Here is a 24,964-nt window from a genome sequence, read left to right on the forward strand (position 1 = left end):
ATTTATCTTTCCCTTCAAAGGATTAATAATATATCTCATGAGCTTTCAGCAATGAATATGTAGAGGATACTGTGCAGTCGGTTGGCCGTTGCAAAATAGCAGGGTGATGAAGACTAATGATTGACCAAATCATTTTAGTGAATCAGTGTGTTTGGCATGGAAATGAACAAGTTCAAATTCCTGTGATTCGCTGATTGTCTTGCAGTTGTAATCAAAATTATTCCACCCTCATTGAAAGTCAGGGTTATTGGCAAAATTGGCTTTGAAATAAACAACGTGTTTGTTTAAAAATACTTTTTAAACAAACAAAAGTAATTGAATTAGAAGTGGTTTCCCCAAATTCAACTAAAGATGCATCTTTCAATGACTACTTTTTGTTCATTGCAAACAGCTGAAAGTCTGTGAATTTAGCCAGTTAGTCTGATTTGCAATGGGGGTTGAATAATTTCGAATACAAGTGTTGTGAAGTTTGCATTCCCATAGAACAAGGTTCCTAATAATCGTTTCTCATACACCAGACCATATGTAGTGTCTTTTGTTGCCCTACCCAAATGATTCAAATAAATGTCATGAGTTTCTAATAATGCATGGCTCTTTGTGAAGATCTAGTCATGTATGTGTGCGTGCTGCATGTTTTCTATGACTGTATATAGAGCAGTTTGATGTGATAAAGTGTGCAATTTGCATGTTTAAATCACACCTTGATTTTGGCACTTTGTGGGTTTATTGTCATTATTTAAGTGCTCTTATAGTATTTATTAATATATTGAATTAACTTTTTATTTTTAAATTTTTGTTTAAGTTTTAGTAATTTAGTTATGCATTTTGTTTAGTTTTTTCTATAACCATATATAACTTTGATTATTTTTCTTAAAGCTTTAAGTATTTCACCTAATATTTATATATATTATATTATTTATGTAATATTTATTTATATATAATTCAATTACTGAAATGATTTTTAATCATTTTTTTTTAAATTATTATTATATTTAATTATTTGTAATATTATTTTGATTTATTTAACAAAACAACCCTGAAAGGGATTCCCTTTTTAGCCAAAGGTATTGCATAAAGATCACACACCAGTCAGATGATCCTCTTTTTTTATCTTTTTTTTTTTATTATTAAATTAACTTTTTCTGCACAATATTAGCACAAGCTAGAGGATGTGAAGGAACACAGTACCTTCACAATGTATTCACCCCATTTACAGCAATTAGTTTAGTTACAAAAATCTGATTCTGCACTATATGCTGTGTTTTCTGAGACCGTTTTCACCCACAATGTATTGATGCTCTCCCACACCTCCATCTGCATGATTTTAAATGTCACCCATGTTGTTTATAGTATACACTCCATACTGATTCCATGTTTCTGTATGTTTGTATGGCTCATGCAGGGTCAGGGTTTGCAGATGGTAATGAGGCTGCCATTGCATTGCAGGTCAGAGAGAGCAGAGATGCAGAGGCGGCGAAGAGGTGCTTGGCCGCGATCGAGCAGTGTGCACGTACCAGAGATGGAAACCTACTGGAGCTCGCTGTGGAGGCTGCGAGAGCCCGGTGAGTCTCCCTACATGACTTCCAGATGCAGAGGGCTTTGGAAACTGGGTGAAACTCACAGTTGAAAACACAAACACACTCACGAAAGGTTTATTCCAACCCCTAAAGGCCTGTTCACGGCCAGAACGATAACTATAACGATTAAGATATAGTTTTAAAAATAATTCTAAAAATGTTAAATAATAGTTGAGTTCACACCACAACTATAACGGCACAGAGAAAGTTTTTTTTTTCTAGCCGATGAATTATAAAAACAATGACAGCCAATCAGAATCCATTCTGCTTTAAAGAGCTCAAGCATTTACTAGTTATTATAGTCATTTTTTTTAGTTGTCGTTGTTGGCCCCTAACTCTAAATATTAGGGTGTAACTTATTGGCATAAACTATTAGTGTGTGACTTGCATCGTTTGCGGTAAGACGTGAAAGATTCTGTCTGCACATGCAAGCTCCTCTCACACATTCAGCAAATCTGAAAACTTTTCAGTTTTGTGATACAGAACTATCTTCTTTATTACATATCATTATCCAGTGTTTCATTTATTATTCATTAGATCACAAATTATTTATCAGTATTGTGCGCATTTATTATTTATTAGTCTTGATCTAATATTTTGCATAAATATTAATCTGTCACAGAGAAACTTGCAGCTCTATTTTGCAAATAGTACAGAGTCCTGCCGTCCATCTTCATAATTTGAAGCGACAGGAAGACAAGAGCAAAGTACAGGTGTGATGTCTCTCATCCATCAGCGCTCATGAAACCAGCACATGCTATATGGTCTGTTTTTGCTCATAGTCAAGAAGGTATATATTTTTATGGTTTTAGTTTCAGTTATAATTACAACCCTGGTGCACATATAAATAGGGGTGGGGGATATGCCGGTAGACACAATAAACCGGTAGAAATTTGTCAACTGGTAGAGTTAGTGATGATAGAGATAGGTCGCAGTTATGATAGAGACGATAGTCCTGAATAGAGCGTGCGAGTACTGAACTGAGTTCAACGTTCAAATACATAAGCTTATGTGTCAAAATGCCTGACTTCACGAGTATCCTCGTAAACACAGTCGTTTATGTCTTAAAGTCCCCCTGTGGTGAAAATCAAGCTTTTAATGTTGTTTATATGTCTATGTGGTGTTTTTAATATGTTTTAAGACAAAACATGTGTAAATTCATAAGTCAACACCATCGCTGAGTATTTTCTCCTTAAAACTGCAGTGAACCAAAGACAGTCTCAAAAACGCAGTTTATAATCGCTGGTGTTTCTGACGTCACAAACTACCAATCAGGTCAACGTGTGATCGTCAACGAGTGGATCTCTGAGCTGGTGTGAGTGAGTGGAGGCGGGCAAAATAATTTGCATATTCATAGAACCGCGTATATTAAATGAGGAAAGGGTGTAGAGTTACATTCAAGCTATTTTAAGGCATGACTGAATCACCTTTGTAAATTTAATAAAATATACAGTAAATACATGTACATTTAATTTTCACAGTGAAAACTATGTAAAAGCTATTTTTTTGTTCATTTAATTACTTTATACAATTTATGTAGTTTTTCTTTTCTAGTGCTTTCTAGTTTTTCAGGCAGGTCTATTTTATTTGTGTCTTTGTTCTATTGTAGTTTTGTCCCATTGCCCTATTATTTGTAAATAGTTTCTTTCTTCTTTTATCATTGTTTGTTTACTTGTCTTCAGTAAGCTTGAGAGTTTCTTTGTTTTAGTTTTTTACTATTTTTGTTTTTCAATGGTATCAAAAATGTTGATATCATAACCTTATTTAAAGCAAAAATGACTATACCGTGATATATGTTATCGTGAAATAAAATGACTCATATCATGATTTTAAGATTTTTGTCATATCGCCCACCCCTACATAAACCTTATTGAGACATTGTCTCAACTCAGATCATTTGTAACTTTGTTTTCTTCTTTTTTTTCCCCCATATTATAAAAATATTATCTTGCTTTTGCATGTCTGGCTGGAAGAGCTCGAGTTAGTGCCGCGTGTCTGTGTTTTACCAAGCTTAGTGCAAAACTGCTGTTTCTCAGCGGCAGATTGGGGGATCACACTCTTTGAACATATGGAATGCGATTCTTGCCTGTTTAATGCACTGTAAACACAAATCATATTCAATCATATAACAATCCAAACAAAGTAATGGAATTGTGTTGCATGTTATAATGTGGTTATCTGTGGATTAAAGGATTCTGTTGGTTTCTGTAGGTGCTCGGTGGGGGAGATCACAGATGCCATGAAATCAGTTTTTGGCGAGCACAAGGCCAGCACGCGCATGGTGAGCGGAGCGTACCGCAGCGAGTTCGGCGAGCATGAGGAGATATCGCTGGCACATAATAGGTAGGAGTTTGCAAATTCGCCTTCCCAAAACCGAGTGCCACTTCCTGGAACTGTACTCATTCCTCACCTATATATGGCTGCTTTCGTACTGTATAGTATGCTAAAAGCCGTAAATCAAATGAATAGTATGTCCAAATAAGTGGACAAAAAAAACCCAAGATTGCTTACTAGTCCTGCCCAGGTGTGCATCCGACTTCTTCCCATGAGGCTAGGGGAAAGGAGTTGACATAATTAAAAACATACATGCATACATACATACATGCATACATAAATGCATACATAAATGCATACATACATACATGCATATATCTAGTAATATATTTCTAATGTATGACATAATAAAAAATGTAAAAGTATGTGTAGTAGTGGCCAAAAGTGATGTATGTGTGTGGGTATGTATGTGTGTATATATATATATATATATATATATATATGTAACCGCTAAGCCTAAGCTTAAGCCAGCTGAGGGTTATGCAGAGGGTTGAAGTAGGCTAGTTGACGCGCTTGACGTGGTCGCTTTGATTCAGTAATAACGCAACAACATTAAAGTTCTGTGTTCTTCTCTGTCGTGAGAGATATCATTTATTGGATTTACACAAGGGTTTCATCTTCCATAACGGAACAATACTCCATCTTCACCAACACTGTCACAGTATCAATCATCTCACCACAGCCTCGGTGGCGGTCAAAAACTAGTTGGCCCTTTCCCCTCTGGCAACACCTGTCACTGATTACAGCTACCCTCCTAAGTAGCTGAGCCACAATAGCTATGCCATGACCCTAGTGCCACCTATTGGCCAACCCTGGACATAAACATTGAAATGGCTCCTACACAACCGGCCCCCAATTGGAATGGTTAACAAACATTACAATTCAAAACAAAACAAATTAAGGAGCCATTACCAACCTGACGTAACATATTATGTTAGTTACAGCGAGCTCACACACATTAACACTGAAATTGCCCATTTAATCTGCAGCCTCAAGCAACAGACAGAGCTTTGTTACAGGACGTTGAATGACACTTGACTTTGTTTGCAGACGCACTGAACGCACAAATCCCTTTTTATCCCGGAAAGCTTCCAACACTCTTCCCAGTGGCCAAGAGCCTCGTGGGGCAGTAGGATCCATAATAACGACAATATCTCCAGACTGTAGATTTCTCCTGATTTTATTCCATTTTTGCCTCTCTTGCAGCAAGGGTAGATATTCCCGTACCCAACGTTTCCAAAAAAGTTCAGCAATATACTGAACTTGCTTCCATCTGCGTTTTAAATACAAGTCATGTGGCTCAAACAACCCTGGCGGCAATGATGGATTTCCTTTCATCAGAAGAATGTGGTTGGGAGTAAGTGGCTCCAAATCATTTGGATCGTCTGAGAGTTTGGTGATAGGCCGATCATTTAGGATGGCTTCAGCTTCACACATAACTGTTTGAAGCCCATCATCGTTCAGGGTCTGCTGTTGAAGAACTGAACTTAGAATCCTTCTCACCATGCGGATAACCCGCTCCCAAACCCCACCATGATGTGAAGCTGCTGGAGGATTAAAGCTCCACTTAACTCCCCTTTGCCGCAGAACTCCCTGAATTTTTCCATGATCCAAAGCTGCGAGAGCCTCTCTTAGTTCTCTCTCTGCTCCTATAAAGTTAGTTCCATTATCAGATAAAATATGAGAAACTTGACCTCTTCTACAGATGAAACGTCGCAGAGCATTGATACATGCATCAGTGTTCAAAGACTCAGCCACTTCAAGATGGATTGCTCTGCTTGCCAAGCAGGTTAGTATCATGCCATAGCGTTTGTCCGTACCACGTCCTTTCCTCACTGTAATTGGGCCAAAATAATCAATGCCAACGTTGGTAAATGGTGGTTTGTCAGGAAGAATCCTTTCCTCAGGCAAATCTGCCATCTTTTGCTCCTGCATCTTTCCATTATATTTCTTACAACAGAAACATTCTGTAATGACTTTTCTTACAGCGGAGTTGGCGCTAGTGACCCAATACTTCTTCCGCAGTGTTGATAGCGTATGATTCCGACCACTATGGCCCTGCTGCTGATGAATGTGCCTGAGGATGAGAGTGGCCACATTTTGATCCTTAGAGAGGATTAGCGGATGCTTAATCGACTCTGGCAAGGAACTTTTAGTCAGCCGCCCTCCAACTCTGAGAAGCCCATCATCCAAGCGCGGATCCAACCTGTGGATTGTACTACGCCTGCTCACTGTGGATTTCCCAGCTGACAACATGGCAATTTCCTCTCCAAATCTCTGTTGCTGACAATATCGAATGATAGCCAGCTCAGCTCCCAAAAGGTCATCTATGGACAAAATTTGCCCTCCAGGCTTGTCCTTGAACCCTTGTCTCCTCCGTGGCATATTATTGTCTGTGCTCTGCTTACCAGCAACCCCAGCTTTCTCCTCCCTCCTCCTGCGGCATTTTTCCAACAGAATGGTTTTCCATTTAAGTAACCAGGCTACTGCCACCTTGAGTTTACTCCAACTGGAGAAGTAGGTCAGTAACCGGTTTGTGGCAACCTGTGAGCCATCCACAGACACAACATTCACTGTGACTTCCTTCTTGACCTCCTGATCATCTGGTTCTATGATAGTTTCTACCACATTTGTTGTCCAGTTAGCTTCCGGTTTACACAAAAAACTTGGACCCTCTATCCACCTCCTGCCATGAATGAAGTCTCCAACCCTCACTCCTCTGGATGCCTCATCCGCTGGATTTTCCTTGGAGCTGATGTATCGCCATTGTGAAGTTTTAGTGGCTCCTCTTATAGTCGAAACCCTGTTCGCCACAAATGTATGGAAACGTTTATCCTCGTTTTTTATATACTTCAACACAGAAGTGCTGTCGGTCCAAAAAATGGACTGCTGCAACTGGAGTCTCAACTCAGCCTTCAGCATCAGATCAACACGAATGGCAAGCACAGCAGCAGTCAGCTCCAGGCGAGGAATAGTAACAGTCTTTAAAGGTGTAACTCTGGCTTTGCCCATCAGGAATGCAACATGAATGTCATTCCCATCATTCAGCATCCTGAGATATGTAACTGCTCCATATCCTGTTTCACTAGCATCTGCGAAGTGATGCAGCTGAGCATGTCTTGATTGTCCAAAGCCCTTGGGCTTAATGCACCGATCAACCTTAAATTCAGACAGCATATCCAGGTCCTCCATCCACCTGAACCACCGCTGTAAGATGTCTTGTGGTACAGTCTCATCCCATCCATAATTTCTTCTGCAAAGTTCTTGCAGCATGATTTTGGCAGGCAACACCACAGGTGCGACAAAGCCAAGAGGATCGTACACAGAACTAGCCACTGACAACATTCCACGCCTGGTGACTGGCTTCTGCTGGATCTCCATTTTGAACTTGAATGAATCACTCTCAACGCACCATTGCAAGCCAAGAGCTCTCTCAAGAGGAAGTTTGTCTCTATCCAGATTCAGTTCAGTCAGATCTTTAGCTCTGTGTTCCTCTGAAATAGTCTGCAGTGTGGTGCGGCTGTTACTAATCCATTTCATCAGAGTGAATCCTCCTGCCTGACAGAGAGTAATTAAATTTTTGACCATGGAAGCAGCTTCTTCTTCAGAGGGCATGCTCTTCAGACAATCATCCACATAAAAGTTCTCCTTGACTGTTTGAAGAATTTCAGCCGGAAATTCAGATTGATTGTCATCTGCTGTTTTTCTCAGAGCAAAGCTAGCGCAACTCGGTGAGGACACTGCACCGAACAGATGGACAGTCATACGAAACTCAGCTACTTCCTTAGTGAGATCGCCCTCTGGCCACCATACAAAGCGCAAGAAGTCTCTATCCTCCTTTGCAACTCTGACCTGATGGAACATTGCTTGTATGTCGCCCATAACCGCTACAGGTTCCAGCCTAAACCTGAGCAGGACACCAAGCAATGTACTGGTCAAATTGGGACCTTGCAAGAGCTGCTGGTTCAAAGATGTTCCCTTAAAGGTCGCACCACAGTCAAACACCACCCGCAGACTCCTCTTCCTGGGGTGATATACACCATGGTGCGGGAGATACCACACCCTACCACTACTGTGATCCAACTGCTGTTCTGGAACTTGCTCTGCATAGCCCAGACTAATCACCCTGTTGAGGTTCATTTTGTATTCCTCATAAAACTGCTTGCTATTAAGGAATCTCCTTTTCAGCCCGAGCAACCTTTGCTTTACCACAGAGAAGTTGTTGGGCAGAGATACACTGTTCCTTTTAAAGGGCAGCTTCAAACTGTAATGACCATCTTCAAGTGTTGCAGAACTTTCCATAATCTCCACGAACCTGATGTCTTCTATTGAAGGGCCTTTCTCCTCTGTAGCTCTTTCACTGAAATCATGATTGTACTGGCTGTGTAGCATTTCTTCCAATCGGCTCACGGAAATCCTGTTGACAACTACTGAAGGAGCTTCTATTTCCAAGCTGCTGTCATTAGACTGCAAAGGGCCATTAAGGACCCAGCCCAATACTGTCTTAATTGCATACGGTCCTCCCCCTTGGCTATTTATGACCTCCCAAGGTTCCAATATCCTGGGAGCATTGCTTCCAATCAATAGGTCAACATTAGCCTCTAAGCTGGGAATCTGTACTTTTGCCAGATATGACCATTTTGCCAACTCTCCTTCAGAGACAATACTGTCTGCACTTACAGGCATTTTCTTCTGCGTGAGGACTTCTGGTAGCTTATAGAAGACATTGCTCTCCACACCAGACACCTCCAAGTCAAACAATAAATTTGCTGGCACGACCCTTTCCTGTCCCATAGTTTGTAGCAGAAAATGGGTTTGTTTACCAGACAACCCAAGCCTTTGCATGAGATGTTCCGAACAGAAAGTGGCTGAACTGCCGGGGTCCAGAAATGCATATGTTTGTATTACTCTGCCCCCTTTGATGGATTTGACTTGGACTGGCAAGATGGAAAGGAGGCAGCGATCACTTCCGACCCCTACACGACCACATGCTTCTTTAGACGCTGTGGTGTTAGGTCTCACAGGCTCCTTAGGTCGCTCTGTGTATGCATTGGCTTTGTCTCTCTTGTCAACATGAAGCACACTAGGATGTGTTTGACTGCAAATCCCACAGGTCGCACGCTTTCCACAATTGCGACTCATGTGCCCAGCACATAAACAGCCAAAACAAAGCTCCTTCTCCTTTAGAAAGATTATTTTATCCTGGTGCTTCTTCCTCTTGAACTGTTGACATTCCTCCAAAGAGTGACTTTGCGAACAACACACACAGATTGATCTAATAGTAGAACCATTTTCTGGCAAGACAGCCTTTCTCTCTCCAAAGTTCCTAGCTGAATGTACAGGGGCAATGGTGGTGGCAAAGCTGTTTCCTTTCAATCTTGTGCCTGGCTGCGACTTCAGCCTGTCGACCTTAGCAACACCTGTTCCTGGTGCTGAGTCCCGAATATCGCCAAACAAAGGGTCTGACAGAATACGGACATGTTTCTCAATGAATGCCACCAAATCTTTGAACAGAGCTCTGCGGTCAGATGTATGCATTATGTTATGTGCCACTGACCTCCATTGCTCCCTCAGCTTGAACGGGAGCTTAGACATGACTGTTCTCATGTTGCTCGTCATATCTAACTCCTGCATATATTGTATGTTCTCCATGACATTACAGCATGAGCGCAGAAAAAGTGAGTAGGCCTGCAACGCATTGACATCTTCTGCCCTTATAGGCTGCCATGCAAAAACCTTCTCCATATATGCAGAGGCAACCTTATACTCGTTGCCAAAATGTTGTTTAAGCAGCTGCTTTGCTTTAACATAACCTAGATCAGCTGTCATATGCTGGCAGCTTCGCACCAGTTCCCGTGGCTGTCCTCTCGTGAATTGCTCCAGGTAATATAAACAATCACCTTGACTGACCTTATCCTCCACTACCTGCTCAAATGCTCGCTTAAATGAAATATATTGAAGAGGATCCCCATCAAATAAGGGAATCTCTCTTGCAGGCAATAACATAAAGCGTTGCTGTTGGACCAATGCAGTAGTTATTTCGTTTTGCCTTTCCATTATGGAACAGATGTTCCCCCGTTGCTGTTCCTCTACTGACTGAGCATTGAACGAGTAGGGTCCCAAAGCTTGTGGTGGTAAAATATGATGATCGTCCGTTTGAGAACCAATCCTCTGGTTTAGCCCGGCCTGGCTTTGTTGACTAGCCTGCTGAGTTAGCATAGCTGTAGGTTGTGGATTGCCAATTGGCAGTGACCAATCCTGGCCCTGCTGTGCTTTTTGGTGGTTTACAGGCCTGTATTCCTTTGCCATAGGATTGAGCTCGTTAACAGTTGCCGTTCTTTTGCTTTTACTCATATAAGAACTCATTCCATTAGATGTAGTGTCAATGTCAGAGGCCAGCACTTCCAATTTGGCATTGGAGGCAGCTAGCATAGCTTCCAGCTCAAGTTGCTCTCTTCTCCTTTTTAGTTGTTGCTCCTGTTCCTCCAATGCATGCAGTTCCTTTAAAGATGCAGCCCGAGCAAGCAGTGCAGCTCTTTCTGCCTTTTCCTTTATTCTTGTAGAGCTAGTAGATTTTCCACTACGATTACTCCTCCTGCTTGCTTGCTTGCTAGGAACATTTGAGACACTGTCCTCTGGCCTGATATCATCATTATCCTGCTCATCCCCTGTACCTTTTTGAGAACCCTTTTCATCCCCACATTCATCACCTTTGTTACCTTTTTTTAATTGAATAGCATATAACCAGCGGTTTACCTCAGACAGAATTTCATCATTGCAGATCATTTTTGCTTTAAACCAAATATCATGTTTTTCCTTTTCACCCTCAGGTAATATGCCCAGCAAGGAATCATGAACACATTTTGCCTCATCACACAAATCAACAAGAGCACCCATTGTACATTGTACACCTTCTTTATCACTTATTTGCATAAGCTCTTTGATACGTTCCCTTAGCTTAGAAGCCTTATTTAATTTAGCCTTCCTATCATTTTGCAGCCTTTCCAGCTTTTGTTCAAATGCCTTTGCAGTTAATGTTACAACACGTTTTTCTTTATCTTTTAACACACCCGAACCATTTGCTTTACTGTTCAATTCAGCTGATTGCGCAACCGCCTCAGCAGCTGACAAGTCTTTTTCAAGTAAACTCATAGTGCACTTAAACGTCACAACGATAATAATCAGAAGTCAATGTAATTTGTTTTCCACTACAAAGTTACTTTGTTCAGTTCTTTCTTCACCAATGCATTGGATTTTTACACCCGGGTAAGTATGAGTAGTGTGCACACAACTTATGAATGGCCATTCAATTACTTTGTAGCGCTACAACATACCTTACGTTGGACGCCTTGTAGATGAATAAGAACCGTCTCACGATGTCCTCACACTGATGAATGATGAAAGAAGTTTCTCGTTGTCCTCGAACAGTTGAGCACACCTTGGCATGTTTCCGGGCTGGCTGAGCACCGCCGCATCCTCTCACCGATGCTGGGCTAAGCGAGTCATCTCCCCGCTGACTCCGCTTCAGCCTGTCCTCTCGCCGGGTTCCGGTGTGTAACACGGCCGGGCAGATACACAATGAGCAGCTTTCAGATGTCCGATGTCCAGCGGCCACTCCGCATGTCTTTAACGGTGAACATCTAACTCCACACGCGACGATCTTCCCGCTTCTTAAAGGTTAGTTTTTGACTTTGTGTAACCGCTAAGCCTAAGCTTAAGCCAGCTGAGGGTTATGCAGAGGGTTGAAGTAGGCTAGTTGACGCGCTTGACGTGGTCGCTTTGATTCAGTAATAACGCAACAACATTAAAGTTCTGTGTTCTTCTCTGTCGTGAGAGATATCATTTATTGGATTTACACAAGGGTTTCATCTTCCATAACGGAACAATACTCCATCTTCACCAACACTGTCACAGTATCAATCATCTCACCACAGCCTCGGTGGCGGTCAAAAACTAGTTGGCCCTTTCCCCTCTGGCAACACCTGTCACTGATTACAGCTACCCTCCTAAGTAGCTGAGCCACAATAGCTATGCCATGACCCTAGTGCCACCTATTGGCCAACCCTGGACATAAACATTGAAATGGCTCCTACAATATATATATGTATGTGTGTATGTATTTATTTATTTATACAGTAGTGGCCAAAAGTGATGTCCGACTTATTCATTTATGAAATATATTAAACATTTTGTATGCATGTTCTGAATTTTGTGCTCGCGTCAAACTATTGTGTGCACACGAGAAACTTTTCACGTGCATACAGGATTTATTTTAATTTTTTTGCATGCTCAAGCGTTACAATTTCCGTTTTATTCATACTGCCTTTGTGCGTTACTACGGAAATGTCATACTTCAACTTCACTGAACTCCTTGAATTAAGCACTGACCGCATTTCTTTATATTTGAGTCCAAGTTCAAACACTATGAAACGCTCCATTAACGTACGGAGCTCTGCACTGGCAGCGGGACATTAAACAGGAAGTGTGTGTCCGAGCTTCCAACAGGTTTTGCGTGGGAACGCAAATAACTTTGAGAGGGAACGCAAATATCTTTGCGAGGGAGCGCAAAAGTTTTGCGAGGGAACGCGAAGTTTCTCGGGGGAACGCAAAAGTTTTGTGAGGGAACGCAAAAAAAAAAAAAAATTCCATCCTAATTTTTTTCACACCACCACGTCCCTTTAGGGGCTCCGTAGGTTACTGCCATTTTACTATGAAGAAAATGATGAGAGTATGGATGTGCAGGAATTAATAAAAATCTATTTGCTCAAAATTTGTCTTTCGTTAGGGCTATAGGCTATCTCTAATATCCATGACCTTATGTCCGCTTGACATCCTCTGTGACAGCCGAGAAACCAGCTGTAAAATGGACTGATGATGGCGCAATATGGTCGGGTGGAGTTTTGACTGACAGTTTGAGGAGCCAATGGAGTTATGAGGTTTAGGCACAGCGTCTTTTAAATGCTTTATCATTGGTTAAATATTTGTAAAATCCACATACAGACGTAAAGGATGACCAATAGCATTCATTTTATAAAACAAAAATGATGAAATATAGAGTTACGATGTTTCGGCCTGACAGCGATGGTATATTCTTATTTGTAGCATTTATTTTGACTTATTTTTTGGAATTTGATCATTTTCCACGGTACACCTGACAACCTGTCACGGTACCAGCACAGTGGTTGGGAAACACTGCTCTACGGTATATCCTGCTCATGAAGACTCCAAAAGAGGTCAAATGTTGCATTAAACAATAATAACAGTCTGCCGATATTTAATCTTTTATTTGCTCTTGAGCTGACCCCATAACTCGGTGTGATATCTTCCTTTTGACCCTTATGGCTTCATGATTGTTATTTTCATAAAGCACTAAATGTAACTGGATTTATCTTTAGCTGCTGAATTGATGATAAATCGGGATGGCTTAGACAGAGAAAAGCTCTGAGATTCCACTATACAGTATCTCTGTATTTGTGTGTCTTATTGATTTTCTGCAGTCAGATTAAAGCATGTCTACCCGCCCCAATGTGACCTCAGTTTGACAGATTAGATGAGATGAGAGTGTGACAGTACATATCAAACATTACACCATAAATATTTAACACAAAACTTTCAAAAGATCCAGATCTTACAACCTGAACATCTCAGACTCACATGGTACATTGTACATTACATTACAGGGGAATTATTTTGCACCATGTAATTTTCAAGTTTTATGCTAAATTGCTTTTGTAGTTAATTAATTACATAAACATATATTATAAATACTCTTGATTATCCAGACCTTTGTTTAACACCAGATATACTAAAGTTTGTTTAGTAAGAGGGAGTGTTCTTTTGGTATTTTTTATATGCTATTGAAGTACTTATTAATATTTTAAATTATTTTTATTTTTATACTTTCAATTTTAATTTAAATCTATATAGCTTGATTTCTTTTTTCTTTCTTTTTTGGTAATTTTAGTACTTAAAAATGTAAGTTATTTAGTTAACGAGAACAAGTCTTAAAGGAAAATATATGAAGTAACCAACCACAAGTTTCTTCTTTTAAAGGAATGGCTCACCCAAAAAAAATGATTTACACACCCTCATGTTGTTCCAATGTGTGTTTCAGCACAAAATGAAAAAAATGTTACGCTTCAAAAAATTACACGGAAGCACCATAAAGGTGTTTGAAACATCATCTTATTTAGTCAGCATGTTGATGGTATCATCCCGTGTGCTTTTGTTTCTCAGAATCGTACAGTTCAAAAAGCATGAAGGCAGAAATCCCCGTCTGCTCGTGGCCAAAATGGGACAGGACGGTCATGACAGAGGGGCAAAGGTCATCGCCACTGGATTCGCAGACCTTGGGTTTGATGTGGACGTCGGCCCGCTTTTCCAGGTAAGAAAGACACTATATCCGTCATGGTGTATCTCTACTTTTTTGTTCCCATTTAAAAGAGTTTTTATTTGTATGCATTACTAATGCTTTTGCAAGTGAGGGTAAAAATATCCTCTCCTCTGATCTGAAAGTCATCCATGTGTCAAAGACGATCAAGAAGTCATGTCATGGAGCTTAACTTTTCTTAATCGTGTTTATCTCCCACATTTTGGCAATCGTGTTTCCTTTAAAGACAAGTCTATCATCAATTAAGAGATCCTTTCTGAACCATAGACATCAAGAGATCAAGTGCATACCTCTGAGTTAAGCTCCCACTTCTCCCTAGTTTTCAAAATAAGAATAATCCGGTTTTCTCATTTGTGCTCCATGAATACTTTCCTGGAAAAAAAAACTATTTTTGCATCAGATTGTGATGTTCATTTTAAAAGCCAATGTCTCTGACCTTAAACACATTAATATACACCACCGTTCAAAGGTTTGGGGTCAGTAAGATTTTTGTTGTTGTTGTAGTTTAGGAAAGAAGTCTCTATTGCTTCCCAAAAACTGTAATATTGTGAAATATTACAATTTCAAATTAAGGTATAGTTAAAAATGTCATTTATTCTTATAATGACAAAGCTGAATTTTCAGCATCATTACTGCAGTCTTCAGTGTCACATGATCCTTCAGAAATCATTCTAATATGATGATTTGCTGCTCAAGAAACTTTTCAGATTTTTATCAATGTTGAAAACAGTTGTGCTGGTTAATATTTTTGTGGAAACCATCTTCTCAGGATTCTTTGATGAATAGAAAGTTCAAAAGAACAGCATTTATTTGAAATAGAAACTTTTTGTCAATTTAAAATTAACTTTATTGTCAATTTTGAGCAATTTAATGCATCCTTGCTGAATAAAAGTATTAAAGGGATAGTTCACCTAAAAATTCTGTCATTATTACTCACCCTCATGTCGTTCCAAACCCGTAAGACTTTAGTTCATCTTCAGAACACAAATGAAGATATTTTTTAGGAAATCTGAGAGCTTTCTGTCCCTCCATAGACAGCTACGCAACTGACACTTTGACGCTTCAAAGAGTTCATAAAGAGATCGTAAAACTAATCCAAATGAATCGAGCGGTTTAGTCCAAATTTTCTGAATTGACTCGATCGCTTTATATGGTGAACAGATTTAAATTAGGCTTTTATTCACATATTAAACATTGAGCAGCGAACATAAACAGAAACTCAACTGAACCTGCTTGACACGCGTGAACAAACCTCTTGCTGAAGCTCAAACGTGCTGCGTAACACGAGAATGAACCTCAAGTGGTAGTTGCATAGTCTGTGGAAGGTCAGAAAGCTCTCAGATTTCATCAAAAAGATCTTCATTTGTGTTCCAAAGATGAACAAAAGTCTTACGGGTTTGGAACGACATGAGGGTGAGTAAATGATGACAGAATTTTCATTTTTGGGTGAACTATCACTTTAATTTCACAGTCTAATACTTGTCACTTCACTGGATTTTCTTTTGTCCGTCCCCATGATGACAGACCCCGCTGGAGGTCGCCCAACAGGCCGTAGATGCAGATGTGCATTGTGTGGGGGTCAGCACACTGGCAGCTGGACACAAGACACTCGTGCCCGAGCTCATCAAAGAGCTGCGTAACCTCAACCGGCCAGATATCATGGTGATCTGCGGAGGGGTCATACCACCACAGGTAACACCTGACTCCTGACAGACAGCTCGATATATGAGCAGAGGCACAATGTGAGCTGAACTGCTGCTTACACAGTCTCTTAGACTGAAACTGACAGATTTCACAGGACAGATCCCAAAGAAAGCGGAGTATGAAAATTGATATCAAATTAGTCAAAAACTTTGAAGGCATTTTTCTCAGTTAGTTAGCTTGTGTAATTACTGCTTTGCCTTGCACCATATCCTTATGCAACGCCGCAACATGCGATAAAATGTATCTTTTCCATATTTCCATATGAGTTTTTGTTCTAACCAGCGGCTGGAACAACAGCAACATAAAAAGTATGACAATTATAATCTCAGATTATGTGCTTTATTTAATGTTAAAAGAATTTAATGTGAGTTAAAATATCATTTTGCATGACTTTATAGCTATGCTGAAAGTGACAATGGATATTTCACCTCAGATTTAGGTGTGTCCCAGTTCGTGTTACTGCGTACTTACCCACTATTCTATGCCATTTTGTAGAATAAATAGTGTGAGTAGTGTTATCACACTGAAAATTCCACAAAGAAAAAGTGCACTTTAAATACTAGGATGGTGCACTTACCTAAATAAAGTGTGGCTCGTTGGACACTCAACTGTCACAGCTTTAGGGTGTGTTCACACTTGGCATGTTTGGTTGGATTAAAAGGAACCCTGGTGCGATTGCTCTGTTAGTGCGGTTCATTTTAATAAGTGTCATCCGAACCCTGATGCGCACTAAACAAGCGGACCGAGACCCCTGGAAAGATGGGTCTCGTTCCGCTTCCAAACGAAACCTGGTGCGGTTCGACTGGAATATGATCGCAACACTAGCCAAAGACATGTAATCGAACCAAAAACAGGACATGATGTCACAAGGTGCGACCCTAAAAAGGACCGAATGCTCAATCATAGCTGTTTTTCTCGTCATAGTCGCGATGTTGCCCATCGGTACAGGCATCAGAACAGCGTCTCCTCACAGCAGATCTTCATTTGTGTGTGTGACGACGGAGGCATTCCTTGACCCCTTTACATATTTTATGAGCTCTTCACGAGTTGTCAGCTCCATCTTATACCATCATATGTATGCACATACAGTGAGCGCATTTAGCCCAACAAGTTCTGTCGCAAAGTATATGTCATAGAAGTATATATATATATATTTTTATCTTTAGGTTCGGTGTTAAAAATGACATTCGCTAAGCGAATCAGGACTAAATGTATCGCTTTCTTTTTTGGTCTGGACCAAAAGAACGAACTACAAGTGTGAACACTTGCTATCAGACTCTGAATGCTGGATGTCAGAATAACCTCATACACTACAAAGTTTAGTACATAAGTACACACATAGTGCATAGTGTGTCATTTAGGACACAACTCTTAAAAATGAATGAAAGGAAACAAGAATGTTCAAACTTTTAACTGTGTATTCTATGACAAAGATTGTGTCAGTCACTCAGAATTTATTTTCAATCATGTTAAAATGGTCTAATGATTATGTGTTCCAATTCCATTTTGTTGCATGTGCAGAGCGCTTACAAAGAGACTCCATCCACAGGCTCTTCTGATTAGCTGTATTTTGTCGTGTCTCGGAGTTGCTTTGCATCTTGTGTGGACAGACAAATTACTTGTTGCTGGAATCTTGTCACATCGTATCTAGTTAAGACACGGGCGTTAGATGTCTGTGCCTCAGATAGCCTTATAATATAAAGATGAACATTTTATGTTATCTTTGTTTTGATATGGACAAAAGTGAAATTAAATGATCTGTCCAGAACCGAAGACATTGATGTAGATTAGACTTGACTGAACTCTATGTGCATTCATTCAGAAAGTTCACCATTCACAATGTGTATGGAAAAGATAAGAAACAGCAACTTTCATGGCAGAACGTTTTTTTTCCCTCAATTTATCGTTAAATCTTTAAATCTCAGTGCAAAACATCAGATTCCCTTTTTTTGTATTGATTAATAAAGAAGTAAGTCATGATGAAAGGAGACATTGATTTCAGCAGTGATTAAGGGTTGTTGGGTACGACACCCAGCATAGGCCGCTTATGCCTGTGCCGAGTGACATGATTAGAAATCAATTTAATAAGCATTCTGACCTTTGCCACATTTATATTGAATTTGAATCGTAAGGTCACTGAATCAGTGTATGGTGCAACACTTGCTGCATTCATATAGAGTTTAATAGATGTGCACCTACATGTGGGTATACAGTATATTGGATATTTTATAGTAGTTAACACCAATACCAATGCTTTGATTTCTATTGAATGCATAAACTGATGAAAAATGTATGCAGCTTGGTAAAATGTAAAGATACTACTGTTAAAAAGTTTGGGGTCGGTAAAAAATGTTTTGTGTGGTGTTGTTGCAAGAATTCTCTCATCAAGACTGCATTTATTTAATCAAAAATACTGTAAAAACAGTAATATTATGAAATTGAGTTTTCAATTTGAATTTATTTTAAAATGTAATTTATTAACTTCTACTCAAGAAACATTTCTTATTATTATTTTCTGTGTTTACTGTCACTTTTGATCAATATAATGCATCCTCCGTGAAGTATTAATTTCTGTTTTTAAAAGTCTTACTGACCCCAACACTAGTGTGTTTAAATCATCTAATCTAACACTAATAACTTTTCAGTATTGCCTGATTCTTAATATAACACTGTCGTTTGTGCTCATTCAGATCAAATAATTAGCATGCATGCTTTCATCTTCAACCAGAGACCATTTGCTCTCCCAGCAGAATACAGATAAATTTGCATCTAGATCATCGATTCGTTCAAATATAGGTCCGTTCTCAGTCACAGTGGGGTTTAATTAGGACCTTTATAAGGTCAGTCTACACAATATTACATAATGATCTCCTAGCTAGTGCATATGAAAGTTGGACGTATGTAGCCACCTGTATGCCTGCAATTACACTGTGAAGGCGAAAGCTGTGGAAATCCATCTCATGCACACAATCCATTTGCTTATACTATATCAGATCTACTAGGTAGATTCCACCGTTTGGCATTGCAGTTTAAATAAACTTAATATAAATATAATAAACTGCATTTAGCTGTTTCACTTTCTGAGCTTGTGGTTCTCAACGAGTGGGTCAGGACTAATTAATTCAATTCAAATTTATTTGTATAGCGCTTTTCACAATACATATTGTTTTCAAAGCAGCTTTACAGAATTAATCATGCTGATTGTGAATAATAAAATGCAGCTGATCATATAATTGTGCATATTTAGGATAGAAAAACAAGGAGCTCTTCAAAAGCAAGGAGACAACGCTTCTATTGTCTTTTGTTGTTAATGGCGGAGGTTGTGCATCCAATCAGACTTTACAGTATTTTATATTATTAATACATTATTTTAACAATTTGGTACAGTGCATTTCAATGTCATACGCTTTGATAATAAAATCTGTCTGTCTATCCATCGGCATATTTTGCCAGAATGGTTACGTTTTGGTTATCATGGTTTAAAAAGACATTCAGACAGATGAGCAAGTATAGTATATATATTCATTCATTCACTCACTCACTCATTTATTTATTTTACTCATTTTGGAACTCTTTTGTTTTTAAACTAGAATAAGGAATTTACCATTAGTGGACATCTTGTTAGAGACTCATTATAATAAACTGTTGAGTTCCTGAAATGTTTTTTGTGTGATCCAAAAAAACACTACATTTTGAGCGAACAGTCTATTTCAGTTCGAGACTGTTTCTGTTTATGACCTTGGCTGTTGTTTTTATCTAAAAGCAATTGGTTGAACTGAATTAGTTTCAAATTCAATATGTGCTCCATTAATGTACTCAATTAATTAGTTTACTAATCATGACATAGTGAAATAGTTCAGATGCATTTTCTTCTCTTTTTAGGACTACGAATTCCTCTACAATAGTGGCGTCAGCAGTATCTTCGGCCCAGGCACCAGAATTCCTCAGGCAGCAGTGGAGGTTCTTGACAACATTGAAAAAAGCCTTGAGAAGATCCGACATGCCATGTAACCAGAGAACAGTCAGATTTTGTTCTTCACACACACTCAACATCTCAAAATGCACTTAAGCTTTGAGCAAGACAGCAATTCAATAGGATATTGACTGAGAATAATTAGAACACTTTTATATTCCAACTGATAACACAACATGATGTAGTCCGTTTGAAATAATTGACTCTCTGAATTGTGTTTGATTTGAAACCATGTGAAAGCAGTCATTAGTTTTGTCTAAAATGTGTATAGTTTGACATAATGCATTAAACTCAGTGTTGATGTGGTCACCAGCCCCTTTCTTAACCATCATTTGGTATTTACAGATCTTATGTGACAAGATGGCACACTTGTGTAATTTTACGATATTTTCCTCATCAGAGTGAAGCGGTTTTATTGTTTTGGTCAACAATAGAAAATACCGTAAGCACAGTAATGTATTAAGTTGGATAGTGCATTTTAGATACACAGTAATAGAAGCTGTCTGTCTTTGCTCAACGTACGCCTTATGGACCTTTTTGCATGATCTTATTGAGCACCATCTGTTTCAGCTTTTGGTAGAAATGAGCACGTGGATGTTAAGATTATGTGTCTACACTGGCATGAATCCGTAAACCCTCTGTGATGTGAAAGTGAGCCGCTACATCTGCTTCCTGTGACTTTCTCTGCTTTTTATCTGATTTTATTGCAGTAATGGATAATCCTTTATTTAAGTATAGCAATGTTCATGTGAACTAATCCTAATTTAAAAATAGTCGCTTTATGTTGGTAATTTCACATGTTCATATTTCTTTTTTGAAAGGAAGTTCACACTTTGGTGTCCATCACACTAAACGGGAGCAAATCTCAGCGGTCACTTCACATGATCCTCATGTTAATGCCAGTGTGTTTAGTCCCCACGTAGCGTTTGTCTGCTCCCCGTTCAAAAAAAAAGAATCCGAGGATGACAGGACATGTGATTGAGTCTGACGTTTTGTTCGCGTGTCCCGTTGGCTGTGAGATTCGCAGAAGCCGTCAGGAGATACACTCCTGCTGTGGGCCTGTTTGTTGTTGACAAGTTCATGCAGCAATTTATTAATGTTCTAAAAATACTTGTTTTTCATAAAGTGAAAGGAATAGTGGGTATGCGCGGCCGGAGTGACTACCCAAGTGGTAGAAAGACTTGGCATAAGTTGTTGCCGCGAAAAACACACAAAACACAAATAAACGGGAAAGAGCTTTGCGATTGAGTGTACATCTAGATTTGTCAAGAAATCTGAGGTATATTTTTACAGACTGCCGAAAACTACAAAACAGAGACGCAAATGGATCGCTGCAATTTATAGAAACAACTGGACTCCAGGCAGCGAAAGGTGGATTTGCAGTTATCATTTTGTGTCAATATGCTGAATTTGGGGTAAAATCATACCATATATATTCTATTGTTATATATTGTATTTACAACTCCTCAGTGGAATATTTACCATCGTATATTCTGCATAATTGGATGTTTTTAATTAAACACTGACAAAAAAAAAACTAGTTTTAGGGGCTGGACTATATATATACACTCACCTAAAGGATTATTAGGAACACCTGTTCAATTTCTCATTAATGCAATTATCTAATCAACCAATCACATGGCAGTTGCTATAATGTATTTAGGGGTGTGGTCCTGGTCAAGACAATCTCCTGAACTCCAAACTGAATGTCAGAATGGGAAAGAAAGGTGATTTAAGCAATTTTGAGCGTGGCATGGTTGTTGGTGCCAGACGGGCCGGTCTGAGTATTTCACAATCTGCTCAGTTATTGGGATTTTCACGCACAAGCATTTCTAGGGTTTACAAAGAATGGTGTGAAAAGGGAAAAACATCCAGTATGCGGCAGTCCTGTGGGTGAAAATGCCTTGTTGATGCTAGAGGTCAGAGAAGAATGGGCCGACTGATTCAAGCTGATAGAAGAGAAACTTTGACTGAAATAACCACTCGTTACAACCGAGGTATGCAGCAAAGCATTTGTGAAGCCACAACACGCACAACCTTGAGGCGGATGGGCTACAACAGCAGAAGACCCCACCGGGTACCACTCATCTCCACTACAAATAGGAAAAAGAGGCTACAATTTGCAAGAGCTCACCAAAATTGGACAGTTGAAGACTAGAAAAATGTTGCCTGGTCTGATGAGTCTCGATTTCTGTTGAGACATTCAGATGGTAGAGTCTGTATTTGGCGTAAACAGAATGAGAACATGGATCCATCATGCCTTGTTACCACTGTGCAGGCTGGTGGTGGTGGTGTAATGGTGTGGGGGATGTTTTCTTGGCACACTTTAGGCCCCTTAGTGCCATCCCTTTATGGCCACCATGTACCCATCCTCTGATGGCTACTTCCAGCAGGATAATGCACCATGTCACAAAGCTTGAATCATTTCAAATTGATTTCTTGAACATGACAATGAGTTCACTGTACTAAAATGGCCCCCACAGTCACCAGATCTCAACCCAATAGAGCACCTTTGGGATGTGGTGGAACTGGAGCTTCGTGCCCTGGATGTGCATCCCACAAATCTCCATCAACTGCAAGATGCTATCCTATCAATATGGGCCAACATTTCTAAAGAATGCTTTCAGCACCTTGTTGAATCAATGCCACGTAGAATTAAGGCAGTTCTGAAGGCGAAAGGGGGTCAAACACAGTATTAGTATGGTGTTCCTAATAATCCTTTAGGTGAGTGTATATAACATTGATATAAGTGATCACCCGGATTTAGACCTACCTATATTGTGTTTATAAAAAGTGTTCACAGGCAAATTTTCTTTATTTCCCCGGCGTCGAAATCAGGCACATATAAATGTCAGGAAACATGATTCCCTGTCAATATTCATGGATCACTGGATCTTTGGTAAGTTGTAAGGAACATTATATCGAATCCAACCTTTAGTTTAAGCTGATAATACTTAGTTTTACTCGTGTTTTTTGCAGTTTTCCCCTATTAAATCCAGTCATGCAGCAGCTCTTCTGCCACTCAGTCTGGCTGAGGGGCGTATTCTGGCGGGAAAGTGATGTCAATGCATACCCTCTATACATTGTCAAAACAACTCGAACCAGGGGCCATTCTCCTCTGAACTCTGGTATCAACGAGGCACTTTCACCTACAGAACTGCGGCTCATTGGATATTTTCTCTTTTTTGGACCATTCTCTGTAAACCCTAGACATGGTTGTGCATGAAAATCCCAGTAGATCAGGAGTTTATGAAATACTCAGACAAGCCTGTCTGGCACCAACAACCACACCACGTGTTAAGTCACTTGAATCACATTTCTTGTCATCTTCTTGACCATGGGCAAATTCCAATCGGAAGTGAGGCTCCCTATTCCCTATGTACTCCGAAGGGCAGAGGCCTTGAAGTGGGGATTTTGAAGGGAGCAGGACACTTGAGCGTCATTATGAAGCCGTTTGGAACGCACTTGATGAAGGGAGCAATTAAAGACCACCCAATTTCCTCATTAATTCACATGGAATGATATCAAGACAAAAGGCAAATAAATGTACATTTAGTTTGTAATGCCCCTCATGTCTACATGCCTAAATGCAATGAGTTGCTGCCATGTGATTGGCTGATTAGATATTTGTGTTAACGAGCAGTTGAACGTGTAACTAGTGAGTGAGTGAGTTATTGTAGTTATTTTGTTATCATGATGGACACATCTTATATAGAATTGAGGAAAAAAGATTTGTTTCACAAATGCAACAGTGGGCCTTAAAAGTCAAGTAACCTAACCTATAGTGACCTAATAAATCTTTAGAGAGCATTACATAAAAGCTCTGAGTTGATCATTCTGAACTTTCAGCCTTTTGGCTGACAGGGAAGATGGCATAGAGTTCAAAGCAACTGCTAGTGCAAAATTAGCTTTTTCATGTACTTTACTGGGGGTCAGTGAGATGCAGGAGATTCCAGGAGTCTCAGAGGAATGCTGTGAGATAAACGCATCTAGATTTCAGTCTACTATCTTGGAATGGCTCCTCAAGAAATATATAGAGCATGTACATGTTCTCAAGTAAATGTACAGTACTTCATTTTTAAATATAACAGTGATCCGGCCTTAAAAATCAAGTGGCAATTTTGGTACCACTAGGTGTTAGGTGTCTTTAACTACTATGAACTTGCGTCAAAAAAACATTTCTCTTTTGTTTGTTACAATGTACATATTGTGTTCGTGTTGTATTGCAAAACAACTTTGCTTCAATTGAGGTGGAATACGGGTAAGGTTAGGTCAAGGTCAAATCGTCACGTCAAGTTTATTTCCATACAGTGCTTTATACAATAGACATTGCTTCAAAGCAGCTTTGCAAAACTAATACGTTTGTGTAGCAAAATTCAGTTATCAGTAGTTTCAGTTTTCAAGTGCAAATTTGTATACTGTATTCTACAATACAAAATGTATAAACAATGAAAATCACACCATTCACAGTCATTGGTATTCTCAGAGGGATATTGAATTAAACCCTAAAAGTTGTTAAGCCAGCCCAGTTTTAAAATTCCGCTCCAAGAAAATCTCTTTTCTAGGAATGGAGCCTTTGAAAAGCTTTCAGAGGGGATGTTGAGCGCGGTCAATACTGGCCATTACTCACATCTTAAGTGATGTGTAATTTTATCTAGTTAAACCTGTTATCTGAGGAAACGTGGTGGCTTGAGGTGAGCACATGCAAGTGAGGTTCATTTTCACTAGCGTAAGCTCTGATTGTCATGGTAATGCAGATGTCAAGGGGAGATGGGCTCTGCAGCACAGGTTAATCATTCAAATTATCCGCAGATCTTTGTTGAAATGTTCAACGTGCAGTATAAATGGGGTTAATGGGGTATTGATTGCCGACCCCAACATGTCCCTGTATATTTCGTTATCATACATTTTCAATGAACTTCTTGATGTTTAATGGCTTGTTGCTTTATTTTTGTTTTTGAGCCTAAGTCTGCATGTGCCATTGTT

At 39.5% G+C, this 24,964-nt stretch overlaps 1 protein-coding gene across 2 annotated transcripts in view; it reads left to right on the forward strand.

The window, feature by feature from the left end:
• The window catches only part of mmut (methylmalonyl CoA mutase), a 35,825-nt gene extending 15,541 nt beyond the window's left edge, over positions 1-20,284 (forward strand). For both annotated transcript variants that reach the window (XM_056269248.1, XM_056269249.1), the window contains exons 9-13: positions 1,447-1,562; positions 3,789-3,920; positions 14,148-14,295; positions 15,826-15,993; positions 19,888-20,284. In XM_056269248.1, the coding sequence (XP_056125223.1) occupies positions 1,447-1,562; positions 3,789-3,920; positions 14,148-14,295; positions 15,826-15,993; positions 19,888-20,016 (693 nt within the window). In that variant the 3' untranslated portion in view covers positions 20,017-20,284. The remainder of the gene's footprint in view (positions 1-1,446; positions 1,563-3,788; positions 3,921-14,147; positions 14,296-15,825; positions 15,994-19,887) is intronic.
• Positions 20,285-24,964: the final 4,680 nt, after the last annotated feature.

This window comes from Rhinichthys klamathensis, unplaced genomic scaffold, assembly GCF_029890125.1.
Source record: "Rhinichthys klamathensis goyatoka isolate OS25496 unplaced genomic scaffold, OSU_Roscu_1.1 h1tg000281l_1, whole genome shotgun sequence".
Classification (NCBI taxonomy): domain Eukaryota; kingdom Metazoa; phylum Chordata; class Actinopteri; order Cypriniformes; family Leuciscidae; genus Rhinichthys; species Rhinichthys klamathensis.